We start from the raw sequence: 20,852 nt of genomic DNA on the forward strand, positions 1-20,852 counted from the left end.
AAAGAGGGATAGCATGGCGTGAACCGCGAATGCGTGAAAATAATCTTTATCCTTTCGGCGGGGATCCGGTTCGGAAGCGGAACCGGAATCCAGCAACGGGGAAGGGGATGAAAACGGGGATGGGGATGCGCATGTACACGACAGGGAAGCGGAATAAACTCTGTGTGGACGCGCTCACATCGCGGCGCACAGTCTTCTCGATAGCACGTTTCCACGTAGCTCTCCTTCGGAATCTTCGACTTCGTTTATTCGTTCGGAAAGTTCGCAGCCCGCTCTTCTCCGACGAGTTTTCAACTTTTTTCTGGTCTTTCGTCTCGAAATGGCAGCTGGTTAGGCGGTCTGCAACAATTGTATAATCCTTCCGATTCATCGAGCATAACGTGGACGGTTTCTCGTGGTATAGTCACGCGTCACATGTCATTGAAATCGAGGATCGCGGCAGCGCGTTTCGCGAGTGAAGAAGCTTGACATCGCGGAACATCCATCGTGCATCGACCGTCCCACCGAAGATTACGATCGACGAAAACATTTCAGTTTTGTTGGATTTCGTGCTGCGCTGGGCAGCAAGAATGTCATTCTTCAGAGGGTTGTGGAAGAGCAGCTCTAAACACAAGAGTAAGCTCCTCTCCGATCATCTTTTACACACTTTGCTTGTTCGCTATTTTCATTCTCGCTTCCGACGCAAATTTAGAAACACAGGCAACTTTCGTTCTGTTCCGTTCCTGTTTCCAGCGATAGTATTCCTAATCAATGTTAAATTTAACGCGGATACGGAAGCCAGAGTTCATGGTTTTCGATAAGCTGTGCGTTATCGTGTTTGGGATTATGTACATGCGTGCTAATTTTTTTTCTATTTATTAAATATCATAATCATATTCTCTTTCATTATGACGCTCTCAAATGATGACCGTATGCCAATGGAACTTATAGATTATGAAAGTTTTCATTTTCATTTAAAAATTATTAAGAATTATTTGTTGCATATCTATCTTTAATAAAATGCGCAGTTCCTCGACTGCGTAACATTCGATTATACACAATCTTGTATCGTTAAGCTCGTTATCAAAGAAACAGAAGTATCGTTTTAAGGGAATTTTTTCAAATGTCCAGTTAGCAGTTCGAAAGGTCACAGTACGTGTGCGTATAATCGAAATTCTAGTCGGATGCGATAATCGATGAAATTGCATTTTCTTGGTTGGCGGACAGAGGAAGCTTATTTACTGGAAGTTATTAGTTGCTCGGAAGATTAACGGTAACACCGTGCAGCTGCAAAATGTCGGGAAGCGATAACAGAGAGGAGGCAGCGGCGGCAACGCGGCAGTTAACGCGATTATTCGCAATAAGCGGCGTAATAGAGAGCCGCGTTTAAGATTATGGTAATGCATACCGGTTCGTGTTATAGGCGCAATGTGACCCCCTTCAGAGCACTGATTATTGATCATAAAATTTGCATAATCTCGTGGCACAGGCCGCATCTCGATGCGACGATCAAAGAATGCCAGTCCATGCTCGATTTTCACTCGAGTCCCGGTATCTCTTCCTATCTCACCCTATCGTTGTCGCGCACAACGCGATATCCTATCATCTTAGACCCCAAAAAGACCATCTCCCGTTCTGATTAACTAAAGAATGCGAGATGCTTGCGGAAATTTTTCTTTCGAAAGTTAGCTCGAATGGTCGGACGTTTTCGCTTCTAGGGGTTTAACTTTCAATTTTCAAACGCGCCAAATCGAATCCTTCGCCAGTAGAACATCCCTTTCGTTGCATTGGTGCACGCGAACCTCATAATTTGTTTTATCGATCGCTTCGCGAATTCGTACTTCGTATTCGGTATACAGTTTGAAAAGGATGAAAAAAAATCCACGTTCGATGTTGCGATATAAAGGAACGAAATTAACCATCATAAAATGTAATCGTAAAATAACAACACGGAACACCGATTTCATGGAAATCCGATTTCGTAATAATGCTCGGTTGAGAATGTTTCGTTCTTTTGTGCGATTTCGCGAGAGATGTTACCAAAGTGCTTAAGATGGAACTTTTATCAACGATTCGCATTATACTGGCAAGTGGTGGTAGTTAACGAAAGTAAATTTTGTTTAACGAAACAACAACAGAACAGAAGTTACACGCAACTCGAATCTTGCTGGATCTTCGGGTTTCTCCTCGAGTCGTGTCTGAATCCGCATCAAAATTTTGCGAAACGTACAAAGCGTAGAACACGGTTTTGTTAATGCGATATGAAACTTTTATATCCGCGTTTAAATCGTGAATCGTAAACAACGGTGCTCGTAATTTTACGTCGTTATACAAACAGAACATCGTGACAGATTAAAATGGGCCGCGTGTACCACGCTGGCGATGCCAATTCATTGTCAACGTAAGTACATCCGTGGAACGAATTCTTTGCGGCGTCCGCGTTATATAATTATAACGAAACGATTAATGGCGAACCATAAATTAATTTCAATTCAAAGGCGCATTTTAATTAAAGCGCGGAGAGAAACAAGTTTGCATTTGTAGAGATGCACGGAGGACTATGCACATCGAGAATACGCTGATTAAGTTCGAGAGAGCGAACCAGTGGTAATGAACTTGTCGCGCAGCAAATTGCGCGCGTAACGATTAACAAGAGACGAGAATCGCCTTGCCTCGCTCGCTTTAACTCGCCCCGCCTCGTTTCGATGGCGAATCGACGTGATCGGATTAAATTTTACGACGATCAATGACAGAAGAAAATTACCGCTGATGGAGCTGCATCGAATTTGCGTCCAGCTCATTATATTTATTCGTTACATGCGTTGATTATCTACAAGACGATTCCAACGATGTAAACTGTTGGATATTTCTTCGCGCAGACGATACGCCCTTTTACTACTTATTTCGCGATTTCATAAGCAAAATTTTCAAAAATTTTTCGATCTTACGCGAAACGCGGAATTAATAGAAATTAATGAGACTGGAATAAAAATTCGTGGGAAGAATTCGCGGTCTGTTTACGAGTTTCGGGAATCGAATGGAATCGGGGAAATTTGCACCGAAGCGGCAGGTGCTTTTTGACGTCGAACCGATATTGAGCGCAACGAATACCGGTACTCGCGCCAGTCTATTCGTTCCCATTTCCCTGCAAAAGAGGAAGAGAGAACGAGCAGACCCATTTGTCTGACAAATTTATCGCGTGATCCTATAAAGGTCCACGTTTTAATTCGAAATGTTTCGCTGATGATAGATGCAAAATTATGCATGTATACGTGGTGGTTGACGTATCGCCGTAATGGATAGAATGCGTTGTAAAATACTGCGGAAAAATCTCTACCATTCTAATATGATTTTATGCGATTACAGTGCAGAATGCTTTTGAAATTTGAAACATTGCGGGTACCTATACGGGTACAATGGGATTCGAATTGTCGATATAGGTTGGTAACTTGGTATTCCGGGAAATACGTTAGGCGACAAACTTTTCCCAGTAGAAACTAAACTTTCGCTGCATCGTCTGAAAGTTTTGTTTCACCGTTCGCTTTTAATGCACGCGCACTTTTTAAAAGCTTCGATGCGACGCCGTTGCAATTTCCTTGTTATCAATGTAGAAGTTTTAATTCTCTCGGCGAATGAAACCTGTTACTGTCCTAGAGAGCAAAGTAAGAATCGGTGGAGACGAAAGGTTCGATCGAAGTTACATTAAGCAGGAACGTTGCGCGATAATTGATACACGGGATCCGTATTTGCAATTAACGCTAAAGTAGCTTTTCCTGACTATCATGAATATTCATAACGGTTGGTAGCAATTGAACGATTCGCGGATGTTAATGCAAATGACCTTGCCACTGCGACCGCTGCGAGTTTAAATTTGCCGGCCGACAATGATTTACAAGCTTTAGCAAATCTCTATGCATTTCGTTAACTCATCGAGCGATTGCATCTTAAATATTTGACTTTCGATCGCATTAAGAATTTATACAGTGTCATCGAATCGATATGGACAGCCGCGAACGGTAGAATGAGTATTCGGCGTTTCGTACGAGCGGTTTAAGTGCCATTAGGTTCCATTGAATTTCGTTTGTCTCGCAAATTAATCCCCATTGACATTGTCTTCTGCTTGGCATTAATATAGTTGCGAGAATGCCCATAGGGGACGAATCAATGATAATAATTATCGTACCATCTTCTACAGAGATTCGTCGTTGATTATCGGTCACAGATCTTTCGCATAATTTGTTTTTCATGTCGCTCTTGTAATTGTTACAGCGAACGAGCGAATAATTTATATTTAAGATGAATTTTACTCAGACTCGTGTTTCGTATTTTAATCATTTCCGACTGTAATCGAGCAACATCCAAGAGAAGCTTATCATTTTCTGTAATGTGGCAAATGTCAGCAACGTTTCCAGGGTTGAGTTACCTCTGACACAAATACACGACCGTGTCGTGATGAAACTGCTATTGTGCTAGTGTTTGCACCCGACGCTACCTGTCCGCGCGACTGCCGTTTCTAATGGAACAACAGCATTTGCTGCTTCGCATTGAGATAAGGATCGATCGGTCGCCACTATCCTCTAAGATAAGATCAATCATTGGACCAACTAAATGCATGCATAAACTCTCGAATAATTTAAACGAGCTCTAGTTTTATAAAAAAAATGACACGAAGATCATCGTGAAGGACTGGAACTTATTGAAATTTTGGGGAAATAGAAGGTCACGTTATGCAAGAGATTTTATTCCAGTTGTCCGTTTGGAGAGCCAGGATAGAGGGCAAACGGCTCGAAGGCCGATTTAAATACAAATTAAATGGCAATCCCCCACACCGGTGCTATCAGTATCTCTTGGGTTTTTGTCGAGATTTCTAGCATGGAAATTCGATTTGCCACGATTAACTACACTCGTGGGATTCGTCAATACACGTCGACTATGTATACTTCTTCTCCATTTTCCATTAGCAAAAATGAAAAAATAGGGCAGAAAAAAAGAGGCACGAAGTGAGGGAAAATTTAGTTCGCAAAGATTATTTGATTTTATTTTGCAAAACTGAGAAAAGTAATCTGATAAGTTAGTAAAGTAAATATAACGTGAAAAATAGAGGAAAAAGGTTTATCGAAAATAAACTTCCGCATCGCTGATAGATCAAAGGCAGCTTGTTAAAACGCGTACGTCAAATAGACGTACTTCTTTCGTTATTCGATTCAATTCCGTACTTTCCATTTGGTCGTGTAAAAGCATTCTTTGCAGCGGCGCACGTAGGTATCGACGACGACAACGATAATAAGCATGGAGAGATGAAAAAATTCGATTCAAGATAGGAGCGTTGTTGGAAGAGGTGGTCACGTTTATCAACCAATACACATCAACCTTATTCGAAAGATCATGGGTTTTGGATCCCAGCCAAACCGATTTTCCGTTGACTTCCTGTCAACCCTACACACTTACAATGCAAATTTTATCATTTATTCGCTCCTTGCAATTTACGTCTGCCTGCCATCAAGAAAAACGTCCACGACCTCCCTTAAAATTTTCCTCTATTTTTCTCGTAAAATTGATTTTATAATTAAACAATCATTTAGATTCAATTCAGGTGATAGAAAGTCGTTTGTTTTCCATCTACGTCGATTTTAAGATGATTTCTGTTTCGCGTTTTCATGATTCTATTACGAACCGCGCGCTCTTGAATCGTATGTGCTATTTCTCGCACAAAATGATTACTTTTCTTCACACTTTTTCGCAACCGAGAGTTTTCTTTGATTAGCGTGCATTACCAGTCCCAGAAATGGGAAACTTTTCAGAGGGAAATGAATTTCACGCGAAAGCTGTGCCACAGCCTCAGAGTCGATGAATGGGAGGTAAACGGAAAAAGAGGGTGAAAGAAAGCCAGCAGCCACGAAAATTCTAAAGCTAGTCATCGCTCTCAGGAGTTTCGACGATTCGTGATTTACGATCGAAATTGCGATCAGGACACGTTCAACTTCTGTCAGTAAGATTAAGCGTATTTCGTACGAGCGTTTAGTTCTGTTAAACGAAATTAGTTTCACGATTAAGCGTTTCCCTTTACGTACATTCTCATCGCATACATTTCGTCGAGCTTGATTTCACGAACATTTGGTATAAGCGCGTGGAAAGTAAAAGAAAGCAGCATAAATAAGCACTGTTATAGATATAGTTACACAGAATTAACATAGAGTAAAAATTAGTCAAAAAAAAAAAAAAAAATAAAATAAAAATAATACGATAAATCTATCTGGCCGAAGTATATTCTACAGATACAATGTTTCTTTATAATTTAAAACATTCAATGCGTAATAACCACTCGAATAGTACGATTGTACAGAAACTGTTGACAAGGTACTTGCGTATTCCACAGAGCTCCCTTCGGTACCGACATTAATGATTTACGGTTCGGTTCTCTGGTGGTTATCTAAAATCGATTCTTGCGTAAATAATCTATCAATGATAAAGCATCATCGTTGTTTTAAGGCTGCTGTATATGTAAATGGTATTGCTTGCAATGGGAAATATCGTCAACCGCAGTTAATCATAATTGTACGTAATTCAAGTTGAGCGATAATACCGAAGATTGATTAACGACTGCCTGAGCATTGTAATTGCGAGCAAATAGTTGAACGCGTACGTCGATAAAGCGCAATATCAAACCTTGGACAGATCGTTAATCATAAAAAGGAAGGGAAATTAACGAGCATGGTAGATAAGATGAAGATCGCTTGAACTTGTAGTTATTCGTCGGGACTCGTTAAACGTTTACATTTGCCGTGTGGCCCGGAAACATATTCCACACTTGCCAGTTTCTGTAGATTTTTCTAGATTTACAGTTTCGGTTTCGAAAGAACGAAGTAGAGAGAATGCACGGAACCTCGGGATGGTAGCTAGGCGCGAACCAACAAGAATAACGACTCGTATAAACGTTTTCACGAGTAACTGAGACGACTTAGGTAATGGCTTTCCTATAGCGTTGCGATTCCGTATTTTCTTGTTTAATCGATCGTTAAAAAAAAGCAGTTTTCGGTACCTGCGATTTTGTTTCGTGCAAAAAGCTGCACGTAAGCGTATCTAAAATTTATTTATTTAATTTATTAACTATCTATATGTATGCAGTCGCTTCATCTTGAGTTATCTTTATTAAGATTTCAAATACGGTTACCTGAACTCGCATATTTTTGCATGCGTGAAACGGCAAGTGATGACTATTAATTACACATTATCATTTATCTTACATACACCAATAACGAATAAGTTTAGATTCGCGATGAAATTGGGGATTGGTGCCATTCTGGGGATAATCCATTCGTTGTAATAGGATTCGTCACGGGTTGTTCAGCTCTAACATAACCATTCCCTGCTTCCCTTAGGATTAGTTTCGACGAAGTTACGTAGCCACCCCCCGTTCCCACGCCAACCTTTCTGGCGTCTGAACACGGTTAATAAGACGACAGCGCAAGCGACGAAGGCCGAGGATCGAAGATTCATAGGTTACCGGGGAAACCTGGAAAATTTCAGGGGCGACTTGCCGGTGGAAGCTTTCCCCGAGCTCTGAATCCAGACCTTTGGAAAACGGAAATTAACCGTGTACGATAAAGCAAAGTATTGGAAATGATCTCCACTCTGACAGACTAATTAGCCGCCTATGGTGATTCAACGTTTAATTCGATTTCTAAAATATGTGGAAATCATTATTTTACGTGGAAGCTAGAAGCAGATCCTTTCTTTCCACGAGCTCGATAGAATTACGCGACGGGAGAACCTAAGAGACAAAACTCTACTCCTCGCGGGGACGTATAATATTTTTTAAATCAAATCCTCTTATGATTCTATACGTTTATTATGAACTGGTTTATAATAGAACTCTCTTTCAAATACATATATTGCAGAATCTTCTTTTGCCATACGGATATTCACTCCAACTTAATCTCATTCACTGAAACATTCGCGTTATAATATATGATCCTCTTATGATATTAATAGAGTGGAAGAATGTATCGCAGTGTGCAGTATAATCTTTTTCATAACTGATGTAACTTGTATGATGTTTCTTAACGTAAAAATTACGTAAAGTGCAAATGGTTGCTTTACCGAATTTCAATTTTTAACGTTATTGTTGCTTTCGACTGTGAGCCTCGATGCTTTCCAATATGTTGATACTTACGTTTGAAAAAATATATTATCAAATTATGTAAAATGGCATTTAATTTCATTCACCGCGTCACCGTATCTGGTAATTGCTCACTGCACTGATTGGTTTATCGTAAACGGCTACAACGTTAATTTTGTTCCGTCGTGCATGTCGCTGGAAATTTCAATAACAAGTACCCACTTATCTTCCATGAACGAATTACTATTCCAATGGCAACGACTCTCCAGTCTGAACTGTTGAAAATAAGCCTGCGGATATAGGAGCAAACTGCTTTCCATCAACCAGACATTTCCTTTCCGCTATTTTTATGTCAATATCAAACTCAATCGAGCTCGTTTGCATTCAAACGTTAAAAAGTTCAAGTCGAGGGAGTCCTTGTTTTAATATTAGAGAGTGGAAGGAGGAACAGTTTCGAGGAAGGGAAAACACGTCGACAAGATGTCTCCAAGGAGAAAGAAGAATAAAGTCAGCCGCGTTCGGTTGTCATTTCGAACGCACGATGTTTTGCATGCGAATCGCGGAAAATGCGACCCGAAGCTGGAAGAGAGGAAGTCATTACTGGCGCTAAAATTACTTACGATGATTTTATATTTCTTCGTTGCAAGTAACCTCGCATAAGGTGTCTTACTTCTTGGCAATTTAGACTTCGTTTAGACTGGATCGATGTAGCAGACGAGAAGAATCGCTGAATTTTAACACCGTTTGACTTGATTGATACATACGACTCATTGAGAAATATAAAATGTAAATACATAGAACCTTTTAAAGTTTCAAAAGTTCCGTTATAAATGTATATGACGCGTTGCAGAAAATTTCAGTGAAATTTCATCGAGTTTCATCGCGTCAGCGCAGCTTTCTGAGGTACATTTTATGTTACGTGTAATTACATTTTTCAGTATAACAGGCTGCGCGGTAGAAGAAACATCTAAAAAGGTAGCGAATGAAAATTTGAATTATTGACACCGCGACGATAAAAAGACGACTAATATTCAGGCAACTGGAAAGTAGATTCTACGCCGGCAGACAATAATGACGTTAATTGGAAATTTGCTCGTTCGAACGAAAAGTTCAGTTGAAAAATAGAAATAAAAGGTCCTAAGGGAGGAACGCGTCCAAGTGACGGTGGAAAGGAATCTTTTCTCCCAGGTGCCCCACCAGAAAAAGAAGTCGTTTCGAGCTGCTGAGTGACGTTGTTGCTATCCTTTTCGTCCACTACAGTCTCCGATGGCCCTTTCGTTCGAATGTCTCTCGTCTCCTCGAACAAAGAAGAATAATTGACACTTTTTCCGAAGAAAAGTGTTCGAAGCTTTTCGGAGGAGCCTGGAAAAAGCAAAATTTCACGGACGTGATCGGGACTTACTTTCCTTCCCTCAACGCTGATTCGTTTCTGAAATATATCTCGAGCAAGGTTTTGGTCGACGAAAATTGAAACGACAACTGTTCGTGCATTCTAATAGAACACGTTAATGAAGTTCATTAGCTGGTCATAGAAATATGGGCAAGCTCATTTGCAATTTCATCCTCCACTTTCTGTCTGCGAAAGCTTTTCCAATTATCTTGCAACGTACGTTCAATTACCTGACTACAGAGGGAGTGACATAATTGTAACTGTTCTTCGAGATCCTAATGATCAGACCGAGTCGATTGGAACCAGGAAGTTAAAGAAAGGAAAAGGAATACGCGCAAAGAGATAATAACCTCGAGCAAATAGAGTGGTTCTTGTTTTCTCGAGCAGTGGAGGAGAACAACGCAAAGTTGGGTGAGAGAATTCTTCTTATCGTATTTTCAGATTAATATTAAAAATGCTAAAACTTTTGCCTCGAGAAAATTTATCGGCTTGTTTCTATCTGACTAGTATATATCTGGTAATAATTATTTGTATAGTAGCGAGATTGTTTGCGAGGTCCGGACGCAATTAGTCGGCTCGGTAACGCAACTTTAAAAAGTTGTCGGTGCAAGCATACCGGAATTGGTGGCGTGTCCCTACCTTTCGTTGCCTTTTGTTCCCTTCGCATAATCAAGGAAAATGTACCTCCGACGTATCTTCTACCTTGGAAAACCAGCCCAACCAGCTATTATTCTTCTTCGCGTAACCGCGGAAACCCAACAAATTAATGTTCCCAGACGAAAACGCCGCATGACTTATCGCGAACCGTGAACTCTTGCGATAGAAGCCAAGCTATCTTTCGATATAGTTGATTTCTTACTGGTTGAAACCAGTAAGGTTTCGCAAAGGTTCGGAGTAGGAAAACACAAGGAAACAACAAGGAGAAAATTGTTGGAATGGTAACTGTAATTTATGTAAAGGGATAAATATAACTAGTCCTCTCTAGTCATAGCAGGCCTTAGGCTTAAAGATATGGTAGCACGTCTCCCTATTTGCCGGAAATAAAGATCTCGAGTTTACCGAAGCTAGCTTTCCCAAGCTTTGAGGATTTTCCCTCCTATCCCCTTTGCTGCTTCCAAAAAGAGCGGTCACCTAAACTCCTTGCTACGAAAGCTTCCGTTTATGCCTTGATTATACTTTAATGGTCGAACCGTTAACACCGCATAATGCACAGGATAAACTCAGTGCATGCTTTGCAGATTATTTCTGCGATATTTTTGAGGAAAAGACATTGTTGAAATTTCAACGAGATACATCCTGGTTAATCGTGAACTCAATTTGCTATTACCCTATTTGCTGTATAGATAAAAATTTGTTAATACCAAATCTGTTGTTACTAAATCCTTTTCCAATGTTTCATCGTTAAGGGACTAAAATATCTTACTTTTGTTTTTCGTAAGCCTATTAGAAGCAAGTTATACATATCAACGTTATATTTACTGTAACATTGACAGCCTATTTCATTTTACCTGCTGTGTATCGTATAATAATTTATTCAACGTCGCCACTCCGTTAACATACAGCATCAGTGTATAATTCATAAGAGAATTATCTTTAATGAATATTTAACGGCCCGCTGGTGTTATCGGTTGTATGTTTTTATTAATACCGGCGTATTTTTAAATTAGACAACCGTGCCCTCGGCTTATAGTCGTGCTTGTTTCTTGTTAATCGATGCGACACGGTACAGAGTTGATTTAGTAGCAGAGGTGTTGATATCGATGTGCATGAAACGGTGAAGATACGCATTATTATTAGGCATGAAATTTATTTTTCAATGCACGAAAATAGATTGAGTTAGGTTTAACAACATGGAACCCTCTGTATTTTGTACATTAATCTATATTAAAATATTTACAAATAAAAATATCGAATAAAATGATGAAGTCGTTGAAGATACATATATATGTACGTGTTTCTAAGATGTATGTACGTACATATGTATATATATATATATATCTGTCAGAAAAGGTACTACCTGAAGCTGGTTTTTGAAGAAAATGAAATGAAAGAGCTCTCTACACAGGTATACGCACATACACAGATGCTTTCATTTTGAACTTTTGTTGAATAGGAATCTTATGGTATATTGCGGCTGAAAAATACGAGAAACGAAGGGTTACTCGCCTCAATGTCGGCACTTCTTTCTTTGGATATTTCCTGCTACTGTTAACAGAATCTATGGAGCATAATATACGCCAGAATGAGAATAACGAATCTAGAAATACACATACGTACTTCGATAAAAAAAATTAGACGCGTTTCTAAAATTATTTGTGTACACGGCACTGTTATTCCGTTAATTCTATCGAGTCAGTCCACGTGATTAGCTTCGTTTGCATAATTCAGGGAATTTATGTATCTACCCAGTCATCAATTGAGAACGATCAATGTGGCGTCGATGATGCACGAATAAACAATGGTTGCAGGTATTAACGAATCGTAATAGGCGCTATCGCATTACCGTTGATACGAGTGTTACGGTGGTGTTTATTTATCGATTGTGGGTTAACGGAAAACAAGCAATGGTTTGCGGTTTTCTATAGCACGCGTTGTTCGAGATTAATACCGATCAGCGCATTGCTTCTTCTTTACTGTGCACATCTTTCTAACTATGTTTTCTCAGAAAGCTGTGAATTCAAATTGGCTTATAGCTAACTTTGTGAACAAGATTACTTCAGTTGATAATACAGTCGAAGGATTCGTAACAAAAACGATCCTTTGTTGAATATTTTATGAAGTTTGAAGAAACTGCAGTATCTTATAGCACTGTAATACACTATCAACTAGAATTTCTTTATGTATTTCCTACTTGTTGTAAGCTGGATTCAGGGTTTAAGGTATAGAAAATTATTCAAGTAATTCTTTTCTTATGGATCGTATTAAACATTTCTTGGAAAATGGAGTAAGAAGCAACAAGGCTATGGCGATAAGCTAAAGTCCCTATCGAATGAATCAGGCCAGAAGTAAAAGAGAAGTAAATCCGATATCCAAGGGTCACGTGGATATCGTGGTAAAAGGCCTGGAAGAAGATTTAATTTGCGGCTCACCACTCAGTGGCCGGGCTAACGGAAAAGCTCGATTCGCTATTTTTCACCTTCCCTTATCGTTTTTTTTTTTTTTTTTTTTTTTGTTCCAACAATTCGCAACGTTTCACAGAAATTGGAAATTGGCAAATTTAATAATAACCGTGCCAACGAACCACACGAGTTCATACATGATAGATAGATATAGAAAATATTTTGTTTTAAAACAAAATTCAATTATTCCTTTTTCTTTATTTTTTCAAATGAACATATTTTCCACAGCTTTTTCCGAAACTCTGAATGGTTTGCAATCTGTAAAAGTGTTCCGCTGGTTGTAAGAGGGTAGCAATTCTAAGGCAATGAATTTCTTATGCCTAAAGAAAATTGGATCCTTGTGAGTTAAAGCATGCCGGTTGTACAAGTAACGTACTTTTGTACACTAGACGGTACACAGTACCAGCGATGCATAGTAATTGCTGAAAAACCTACCGTAATTACTTTCAATTCTTTCGAGACGCTGCCAGGTCCAAAGACCGTTGCCTTGTATTTTTGAAGTGCTCTTACTTGAAAACTTTCAGCAGTGCTCGTCACCGTCACATCGATATCAGCCACGAGTTTCTCACAAGAAACCCAACGCGTTAATGTACGTTTCACCGCATAAGTATTCGACCAGTTGTTATAAAATATGTTTAATGTTTATTTTATTCGCACTTCGTTTTTTCGCTCTAAATATATACTCTCAGTACCATTCAAAGATATCCAGACGAGTCAAAATAATATTTGGATGTTTTGTAACGTTATGCGAATAAAAACAAAGGACTCGACGAGTATGAAAAATATGCGAGCATAAAAAATTAAGATGAATCCTTTGTTAATTACCTCGCGAGATAGTCGTTTAGAATGCTAACCTTTTCGTCGAAGAGAACACCAGGAAACTGTTTCAATGGACGTCCCGTTGCTTTGTGCGAATTCGTAAGAACAAAGAGTATCGTTGGACATCGAAACAATCGTCGGATCATCTAATTGAATCGTAGACGTGGGAAAGCTGTGTGAGAAACTTAATTGGAGTGACGTTTGAAACAGAATTGGAGGACGTGATTATTGAACGAACGAAGTAAAATACAAGTAACGCAAGACAAGTAGAATTTTTCGAGTCACGATCAAGGGAGGTTTTAACAACTTTCTGTTTATTCTATCTATTCTATCCGAGGAACTAAAGGAAACAAAAATTTATCTAACGTACCATATGGTATTCTTTTTAGAAACTTGTGACATTTATAGAGAAGATTCGTTTCGGTCAAAGAATTGCGGAGAAACATCGTTAGAAACATCTGAAAGTATCGAAACCGATTTTCCTTCGGCGCAGAAATGTCTGAAAGTAGAAAAAACTTCTCGGTCTACTCTTGAGGAACTTTTACAGCTTCTCCAAGGAATACTTTTGTCGTTTGCTCTATTGCACGATGCCACTATGATATATTTTCTTGCCTTCTACGTGAGAATTGCTCGTAGAGTTTTAAAAGTTTATGAAGTACAATAATACCGAGAACTGTTCTCTCGAAATACAAAAATGGTTGTTCGTGGAAGATTGTTGAGGAATGATAAGAATACACTGCGTCCCATATAAAACTACACTAAAATTTCAATTTTTATACAAGTACGTGATACAAGATACAACACGATGAAATCCGATTACACGTATATAAGACTAAACAGCAAAATTTATTAAAAATAGAGCAGATCCCTCGAGAAATTTATACTCTGTTTATGATATTTTTAGGTCAGAATAAAAATACAACATACTGTAAAACCATGTCCGAAACTGTTCGAACGTAAATCAAATATTTCTATCCTATCTGCTCTCAAATCTCCTTCATAATTGGTACGTAACACTTGATACGATTCGCTTGTCGAATGGAATCGGTCAATCCTTGGGTGATCGATAGAAGGTGTCCGAACTGATAGGAGATGCATCAAACGAGAATACCGATTGCACGATACTATGAGCATCCATTATTGGCACACGTGCCATTCCCGACACGACGCGGTCAGAGAACGAGACTGGTTTACGTAGTTGTATGTAGCAAGACTAATGTTACACCGGTCATCCCCCATTCCATTTACCGACGTATTTATCTCCAGCGAGCTGTTATATGCTCGTATATACCTGTTTCGATCAGAAGGTATTTTCCTTATCTGTTATTTTATTCTATTATTCGATACATTAATGATTGTACGCATCTTCTTAATATATTAACCGGGTCATTCATTAACCAGAAACTCCTATTAATAAGTGTTTTTTCGTCCAGTCGCGGGGGACGCGATCGCGTTGAAGCGCGTCAACGGGAGTCGTAAATTCCCGTTACGATTATAATAATCGACACCATGAACAGGTCGATCCTCTTATTTCTTGTGGGATAATAGGGGTGTTATGTAATAAAACTGTAGTCTACAGTTCTATAATATATATATTTACAATAACTTATAACACTTGTTGTCGCGTAGATTGTAGCGATGACGATATCCTGTTATTGGATCAGCAGTTGATTGACTTCGTCGTGATGGAAAGTACAGTAGTTGACTTGGCAGCCCGAACAGTGTTTGACTCGATTTGATATGTCGAAGAACAATATTTGACTATTCGAAGTTTAGAAGAACGGTAGTTGACTTGACTGTCCGAAGATTTGTAGAACAGTAATAGACCTGTCTCGTACTATTAAGGAGGAAAGCTTGATGTGAGTGTGCCTTTTTGAACTAAGAACGCGGATTCGTTGTTCACATTTTTCGGTAGAAAAGCGAGGATAACGATTCGCGATGCCTATTGCTTATAGCCAATGTTAACAAATAAAATACGAGGAAAAAGTCTCCTGCGGATGTGGCTCATGGGTGTCCTTGTTTATGGGAAAAACCTGCTATTTCGCTAGGCGAACATCCGCTTTCTCCGTAATTAGTAAGAGCGTGCAATAAGCCTAAGGACTGTTTTAAGGACCATCCATAAACCGAAAATACTTATATGAATAGAGATTAAGCTAAAAATTCGGTTTATGGTGGTTCTTTGGGTTTATCGCGGGTCAGTGTAACGATGTGTGGGCCTTGGCGGCCAGACCATGAGGGACGTCGCACAGACCATCTCGCGCGACGTAACAATAAGTTAAAAAATAACATCTTACAATGTTCCGAAGAAGAAATGTATCTCGATTTAATTCACAACGCAAATTAATGACTTTCAGCGGGGAGGCAAACGAACGAATGTTGTAAGATGAGTTCGTATAATGTGTTCGACGTTAAATTACAGAACTATGCGAGGAATGGGCTCTAGCGAATAGTCGCGAATGCGTAGAGGGCGGCGGTTCTGCTGGTACAACGCACGACGAATCTGAGGATGCATCGGAAGCCAGGTTCACCCTCAAATATTTGGGTAGTACTCTCGTCGAAACACCCTCGAGCGAAGAAGCTACGGCTGAAGCCATCAAAACCGTCATTACTATGGTAGGTACACTTGAATCCATGACTTTTATAATTACACGTTAACGGGCTAAAGCGTTTGTATGTATTAGTTTGCATCGCGAGAAACATTTCCCCGGGCAAAATTGCTTTTTGCAGCTATTTCGAGCGCGATCAGAACGTTCTTGAAACGGGAGAAGAAGACGACATGTAAAATTACGCATAAATTTCCCCGGTGTGCAACCTCGGTAGCACCTAGCTCATTAATTTCTCGGCGAAATAAATTACGACGTTAGATAAGATCGATAAACGTTCTCGACTTGGCGGCTAAAACTTGCCGTTAAACCTTATAGAGATCAACAACAAATTTACTTTCTAAACTTTTTTAATTTTAACTAGCGATAGTTTAAACTTCACCCTTGATGCGCTACTTTTTCTGTATCATTTTAACAAAGTGATTGATTACAAGGGGCACTTTACTTGTATACGGCACCGATCTATCCATTGTTCTACGATGCAATTAAACGAAGTCAATACATTTAACAAGTTAATTAATTTGGTTTAACGCGAAAGTTAATAGCTTCGTTAATGACAAATTTGATCCGTTTCCTTTGAATAATTCTGTCCGTTTTCAACGGTGTTCCGCGTAAATTAGATTTCTCCGTTTTATTAAACGTCAAATTATTTATAACTCTATCCTCTATTTTATCGCTCTTCTGGGAGACATAGTTACCGTACAATATGTACAGACCAGCTGCCTTCAAATTTTTTAGAGGATTCAAGCCAGCTTAAATAATCTTTTGGGGAAGTTAATTCGATGATTTTACTCCGACGTTTATTCTGGCCGAGTTTCACGATTACATTACTGCAAAATGTCACGGCAAGTTTACCGTTGCTCGAGAAGATATTTCGTTTCTCGAAACAGAATTAGCCCTCTTTCTTCTCGTTTACTTTGAACCCTGTTTCTACAGCGAACTGATAAAGCTGTTCATTAAACAAATATATTTCTCCTGTGACGACAATTACAGTGTCCCAAGGACTTTGGGCCAAAATGTTCATTCACCGATGAAACAAAATTCGCCTCCATTCGTTTGTACCACCAATTTAGCTTCACGATATATATCTACATATATTAAGTTTCTTTCGTTTTATAAGGAAATAATGGAATTACGTACGATCCATTTTGTTCTATCAAAATAAAGATCACACCGTTCGACAGATTAGGTTTCATGTTTATATAAAAATTGTTACGCCACGAGGCTTAGTATAGGCCGTATTTCTAACCGTCGCTCGCGGTCCTACAGCGTCGCAGACAGATCGTCGAAAAATATATAATGTATCGACGAGCGCATAGTTGTCACGAAACAACGAGTTCCAGAAACGTCGATTTCGGTCCGTTATTTTATTCTCACAAAGAAGGTGGCCTACGTGATCATAGGCGCGAACGGTGGTGTGATCCGAGCGTAGTGGGGGTCGTCTCCCCGAGAAGACAAAGAATTGATCTAAGGGCAATCAGTCTCATTTGAAGATTCAAACGACATACGTCGAAAGGTCTGACGATTGAAAATAAAGTCGCTTAGTCTAACGAATTCATTGAGAGATATCGTAAAGTCGGGTCGAATTTCTGTAACGCATTAACTGTATTCATCGCTAAATAATTTGTGACGCTTCTATTATTACATAATTTATTGTTAAATATATAAGCTATATTATCCTGTTAATACAGTGTTAAATTCATTGAACCACCTCTGTTATCTTAGCCGAAACAGGGGAACGACTAATTCGTGGCGTCGATTATACGAATCGTAGCGAGAATTTACGCCTCTCGCTGACGCGTTTTCCTCGCGACCGCGTCTCTCCGCGAACGGTCCTAACAAAGATGCATCGTTGTAAAAGACGTGTCTGTAAAAGAAAGATACTTTTCGGACAACCTAATATATATATTAATTACTTTTTTAGAATTAACATAAAGAAAGTTTATGAAATTTTATGATGAGTTTTTGTGGTGAATGAAACGTTCTTTTAATATCGTAGGCAAAAGCAAGCGGTAAGAAGCTGCAACGGGTCTCTTTAGCTGTGAGTTTAAAGGGTATTAGAATGACGGACCTTGCCACGGAAGAAGATCAGCTTCAAGTGTCTATATACAGGTACATATGAAACAAGACAGAACTCCATGAATGTATCCGAAGCATTTCCTGCTTTGCGAAACGCGTATACACACGTCAGTCACGATTGGAGAGCTGTAATCGGACGAAACCGGATTTGTTGGTTCTGGCTTGTTGTACATTTCCCTTTGCGTCAGCCAACGTAATATCCGATATTCAGGCTAAAATATATTCGAAATATCGCGCAATGGCGACGAGCAAACGTTACGTGATTCGATTCTGGAATATTATTCTCTTTGTCAATTTGAAACTATGATTTCCCCAATGGATCTTTCGATATCTGAATTCGTATCGAAATGAGAAACCGTATGGTTGTTTTTCCTCTATTTTTTAATCTTTTTGCTTGTTTCTGTGATTGTGTTTACATCGTCAAAATATTCCCTTCGGAAACAACCATATGAAAAAACAATTACAACCAACAATGCTATTTGTGTTTTCAGTTTTGAATATTTTAATAAACCAACGACTTTTTTTCGATACTTCTGTTTAAACAACATCGTTAGAAATAGATTAAAGATAAGAAACAAATTGAATATGATATTAATATCATTTCAATTACAGTTTTTTTTGCACAATTGTAATGCGTTTAAAAAGCGTTCTGGTTGTAACATGAAATTTTACGGTTCGTAAGAAGCGAAGAAACGTGGTAACGACTTAGGCTATATATTTTCTTAATCACACGACATCCTCAAGTTTCACTGTAATACACCGAGGCTGTTAATGCTACTTTAATTAAGTCTTGTTTCATATAAACGACTAGAATTCAAACACGATTAACAGACAAAATTTAAAATTATGGAATATCGCTTCAATTCACACAAGACATCCTTAATATTTACTCGTGTTAATATTATGGTATAGTTTTATTTTACAAAAAGGCACCTTTTATTTTAATGACTTTCAGTGACTTTTAAGAGAGTTTGTTATCTTTGAATGATTTTTGTTCTTTAATCTCGCGCAGTTTAAACAATAATTTGAAATGTCCTTCACGTGTGCTTTCAGAGAAACTTTTCTTTATAATTCCATTGTAATTCCTTTGGTACGTATTCCTTTGTTGCGTAGCGAAAATAATTGCATATTCCTGGTTTTCATACATTTTTACAATTCGCGAATATTCGTGTTTCTCGTTTCATAAAGATATTCACTTTATAAAGGCCTCGGTTGTAATTACAGCAATTATGATAACTGTATCATAATACTATTACTTAGAACTGTATGGTACTACTTAGTACTAGCAGTTGAAACAGTGTTATGCTCAGGCATTTGTGTATATTTTAATGAAGAAAATGGTTGGTAGTGAAACATGCCGAGGAATCATAGTTTCCTTTAAAATTTCTGTTGTGTATATACATATAAGCAATTCTTTTCAGAATTTCATATTGTTCGGCGGACGCCGCTCACGATCATGTGTTCGCATTTATCGCAACAAATTTGAACGAAACTATGGAGTGCCATGCGTTTCTCTGCCCCAAAAGAAAAATGGCGCAAACGGTAACGTTAACTGTGGCTCAGGCGTTTAACACGGCTTACGAAGCTTGGCAGCTGTCCCAAGCCGATCCTAGGATCCATCACGCTCAAGATAAAAGCCCCTCGTTAACTGATGATAGGAATGGTAGGTAAATTATGTATTCTTTATCGTAATGTTTTAACAATACCACGCTGCGTTGGATACATTAAAGCACTACATTCTGTGCATTTTTGCAATTTTTAATTTCCTGCAAATGTCGAAAATCCGTAGCCTGCACATTACCAACGATTTATATAGTATAGCTTTTTCTCTTATACAAAGTTTTCGCAACAAGATAACCGATAATAACCCTATAACTAAGAAATAATCAAATGATGAACCGAATAATGAAATTTGTTAGACGAGGAAAGAAAGTCAGCTTCAATCTAGAACCTTCTGATCTGTTGTAAAAGTCGGTGCATCGCGTCGCTGCGATGCAGTAATATCTATGTGGTTGTGCACTTAACTCTCTGAAAGTGCGGATATTGCGGAGAGCTTCGGAGAAGGTTACGAGTGCACCCTAGGAAATTGTCCGGTAATATTGAACCTTGTGCGCACCGAACTACAACGCCGTGGGAAGCTAGAACAATTACAACTCGCGTGTTTCCTTCATTCGCCCAAACATTGTCGAGCGCGTTCTTCCTAAAGAGAATTACCTATGATTATTCCTTCGATAACTATTTACGTATTAAGCTATGGAATTTTCGGATGGAAGTTATGGTATTAAGGACAGAATTTTCTTTTAAATTAGCGAACAAAGGTACCTTTACTCAAATAGGTACCTACTGAAGAACAAACACTATTCAAATATCACGCATTCAAAGAGTTTCTAACTCGATGCCCATGATTTTTGCAGAATTTTACGTCCGAAATGATCGACTTCTTGTAGAATCACCAAATAGTATATTTCAATTATTTGTTCAAGAATTGATTAAAGGTATATTAAAATTCAATAGACGATTAATCGACGCATTTACGTGTTGGTTACCACGAAATTTTTTTAAATATTACTGCTAGAAAACCAAGAGGAATACTTTTATGAATTTAGAACATTTCTTATACTACCTAATACATATTATAGAAACCAGATGGTCTTTCTCAGAATGTTCTGTTATAAATTCTATTAAAAGCTCGTCTCGTAACTTGTTTCTCTTTTGGAGATATTTAATTGTAATATCTAGTAATT

The 20,852-nt window shown here is 38.7% G+C and overlaps 1 protein-coding gene across 3 annotated transcripts in view; it reads left to right on the forward strand.

The window, feature by feature from the left end:
• The window catches only part of LOC139986030 (uncharacterized), an 81,893-nt gene that overhangs the window by 57,988 nt on the left and 3,053 nt on the right, over positions 1–20,852 (forward strand). For 2 of the 3 annotated variants that reach the window (XM_072001046.1, XM_072001045.1), the window contains exons 3-5: positions 15,846–16,039; positions 18,029–18,141; positions 19,530–19,771. In XM_072001046.1, coding sequence (XP_071857147.1) covers positions 15,846–16,039; positions 18,029–18,141; positions 19,530–19,771 — 549 coding nt within the window. Of the gene's footprint in view, positions 1–160; positions 616–15,845; positions 16,040–18,028; positions 18,142–19,529; positions 19,772–20,852 lie in introns of those variants that run through there. The other variant, XM_072001047.1, reaches the window with a different exon arrangement.

The sequence above is a fragment of the Bombus fervidus genome, chromosome 3 (genome assembly GCF_041682495.2).
Source record: "Bombus fervidus isolate BK054 chromosome 3, iyBomFerv1, whole genome shotgun sequence".
NCBI lineage: Eukaryota > Metazoa > Arthropoda > Insecta > Hymenoptera > Apidae > Bombus > Bombus fervidus.